The following is a 2,572-nucleotide window of genomic DNA, read 5'->3' on the forward strand; positions in this document are numbered from 1 at the left end:
TGGTCTTTTAAAGAATCCTCTGCTAGTGAAAAGACTGCAAAGAGCCCCAGCTTTCATTGTTACTAGAACTAGTTTCTATTTTGCCAATGATTAGTTGGCTTTTACAATAGCAATGGCAGCTACTTGATTTTAATGAGAACTGAGAAGGAGTTCTTTTAGTTATCTTTGTGAAATGATTGAGATGGAACTTATGAGGCTAGCAATTTGATTAAAAATGTAGGACTTCTGCTTTTGGCATTTAAATATAGAAATACTCCATATTATATCAAATGGGGATACAAATAATTATAGCAAATTGCTGTGTTTAAGAACTTTTTGAGTGACCTTCCTCTCATTACCATGGGTATTTCTGAATATGCAGTGAGAGGAAGATCAGCAGAACAGCTGTTAGAACAGAGAAAGCTGACTTTTGTGCAGGAAGAAGACAATATGTATTTTCTCATATTTACCTCTAAAGGTAAAAGAGCAAATCCCTTGTTACTGAAATTCTTTAATTTATACATTTATTTATGATTTGATTATAGACTAAGAAATGTACACTAGAGTTTTTCTGAGGTCAACTTTTTATTCATTGTGTATGTCAGGCAGAACAATAGGGTGACCTAGAAAGATTTCTTAATCTGTATTGAAAAAGACAAACAAGAATAATTTTATCTCAATTTTTTCCTTTATTATTTTATAAGTAATACTTCTTCTCTAGTCAATATTCTTGGAATATTTCAGGTATTCATATTTCCCCTAAATTAGGAATAACCAAAAGTTCTTTTTCCTAAAAAAAAAATCTTTTCTATTTATTCTTTTAGCCTGCAGGACTCTTCTGAAATTAAGATTAAGTTACCATTGAAGCGGAACTTTCACATACAGCTTTGTTTTAGTAACTGAAGAACAGCAATTTTGTTAGGTATAACGTAGTGTGAAGAAAACTATTTGGTTACAGATAATAATATTGGTAAAAAGGGTCAGATATCTGTTGGCTAGTAATATGTCATACATTTTCTATTTGTTCTGGATTATTTGGTCAAAATATGATGGTAACGTATTAAAATAATTTTAAATTCATAATGCAAAAGATTCATAATTCTAGCTCAGTTGCATGTGTTCTTAATCTATTCTCTAACAAGAATATTCTTTTTGAGAGCTGAGGACTCCTTCATGAAGTCTGGAAGTCTAACTGATCTTAACTTAGAGGGCCGTAACATATTCTTATGCTATTTGTGTACCCAATTACAGGTCTTTATTACTCATAAGGGAAGCCATTCGAGAACGCAAATGATTCTTACAGACATTGGTATAAAAGATCCACATACATTCCAGCCACTACAGAATTTCTCTTGGTCAAAGAAAATATTAGCATGGGAAAGTCTAATCAGTCTTTTGTGACAGAATTTGTCCTGCTGGGGCTTTCTGGCTACCCAGAGCTAGAGGCCATTTACTTTGTGCTGGTCCTGTGTATGTATTTGGTGATCCTATTGGGAAATGGAGTCATCATCATTGTGAGTGTTTATGACACACACTTGCACACTCCCATGTACTTTTTCCTCAGTAACTTATCAGTCTTGGACATCTGCTATACTAGTTCATCTATCCCACTATTTCTCAGCAGCTTCTTAACTTCAAAGAAAACTATTTCCTTCTCTGGATGTGGAGTGCAAATGTTCCTCTCTTTTGCCATGGGAGCAACAGAGTGTGTCCTTCTAAGTATGATGGCATTTGACCGCTATGTGGCCATCTGTAGCCCTCTACGATACCCTATTATCATGAACAAATCTGCGTATGTGTCCATGGCTGCTGGGTCCTGGATTGCAGGAGGCATCAATTCTGTGTTGCAAACATCCCTTGCAATGAGGCTTCCTTTCTGTGGGGATAACGTCATTAATCATTTTACTTGTGAAATCTTGGCTGTCTTAAAATTGGCCTGTGCTAATATCTCCATAAATATTATTAGCATGGTTGTTGCTAATATGATTTTTCTTGTAGGGCCAGTACTTTTTATTTTTGTTTCGTATGTTTTTATTCTCTCCACCATTCTGAGAATTCCTTCCGCAGAAGGAAAGCGCAAAGCCTTCTCCACCTGCTCGGCCCACCTAACGGTGGTGATTATATTCTACGGAACCATCCTTTTCATGTATGCAAAGCCCAAGGCTAAAGACTCTTCTGGTGCAGACAAAGAACAAGTCACAGACAAAATCATCTCCCTCTTCTATGGAGTGGTGACACCGTTGCTTAATCCTCTCATCTATAGTTTGAGGAACAAAGATGTGAAGGCAGCAGTGAAGAGTATACTGTGTCAAAAATGCTTCTCAGAAAGAATGTGAATGCTTCTTTATTTATTTTAAAAATAATTTTACTCTGAATATAGGGCTAGTTCTCACTCAGAGTTTCCAAAATAAATATGAGGGTTGATGATTCCATGAATTCCTGAAATTCTCATTTTTCTCTTCCTAATATTTAAAAGAAAGAGGGAAATCCAGGACTGAGTTCTTTTTCTCTTCATGGCAGAGTTAAGGAAAAGAGGAACAGAAACTTATGGATAGAAGGATTCTCATCCAAACCACCTTTCTTCTTATGGCTA

General features: G+C 35.6%; 1 protein-coding gene across 1 annotated transcript; it reads left to right on the top strand.

Moving 5' to 3' along the window:
* Nucleotides 1–1,352: 1,352 nt before the first annotated feature.
* LOC105707939 (olfactory receptor 13C7-like) lies at nucleotides 1,353–2,315 on the top strand. Its single transcript, XM_012439011.2, has one exon. It carries the CDS (start codon nucleotides 1,353–1,355, stop codon nucleotides 2,313–2,315), a length of 963 nt encoding a protein of 320 aa, XP_012294434.2.
* Nucleotides 2,316–2,572: the final 257 nt, after the last annotated feature.

The sequence above is a fragment of the Aotus nancymaae genome, unplaced genomic scaffold (assembly GCF_030222135.1).
Source record: "Aotus nancymaae isolate 86718 unplaced genomic scaffold, 86718_ANA_hifiasm-v0.15.2.pri h1tg000003l, whole genome shotgun sequence".
Lineage (NCBI taxonomy): Eukaryota > Metazoa > Chordata > Mammalia > Primates > Aotidae > Aotus > Aotus nancymaae.

Excerpts from the sequence above, each read along its gene's own strand:
- LOC105707939 (XM_012439011.2), top strand. The coding sequence starts at position 1,353 with ATGGGAAAGTCTAATCAGTCTTTTGTGACAGAATTTGTCCTGCTGGGG.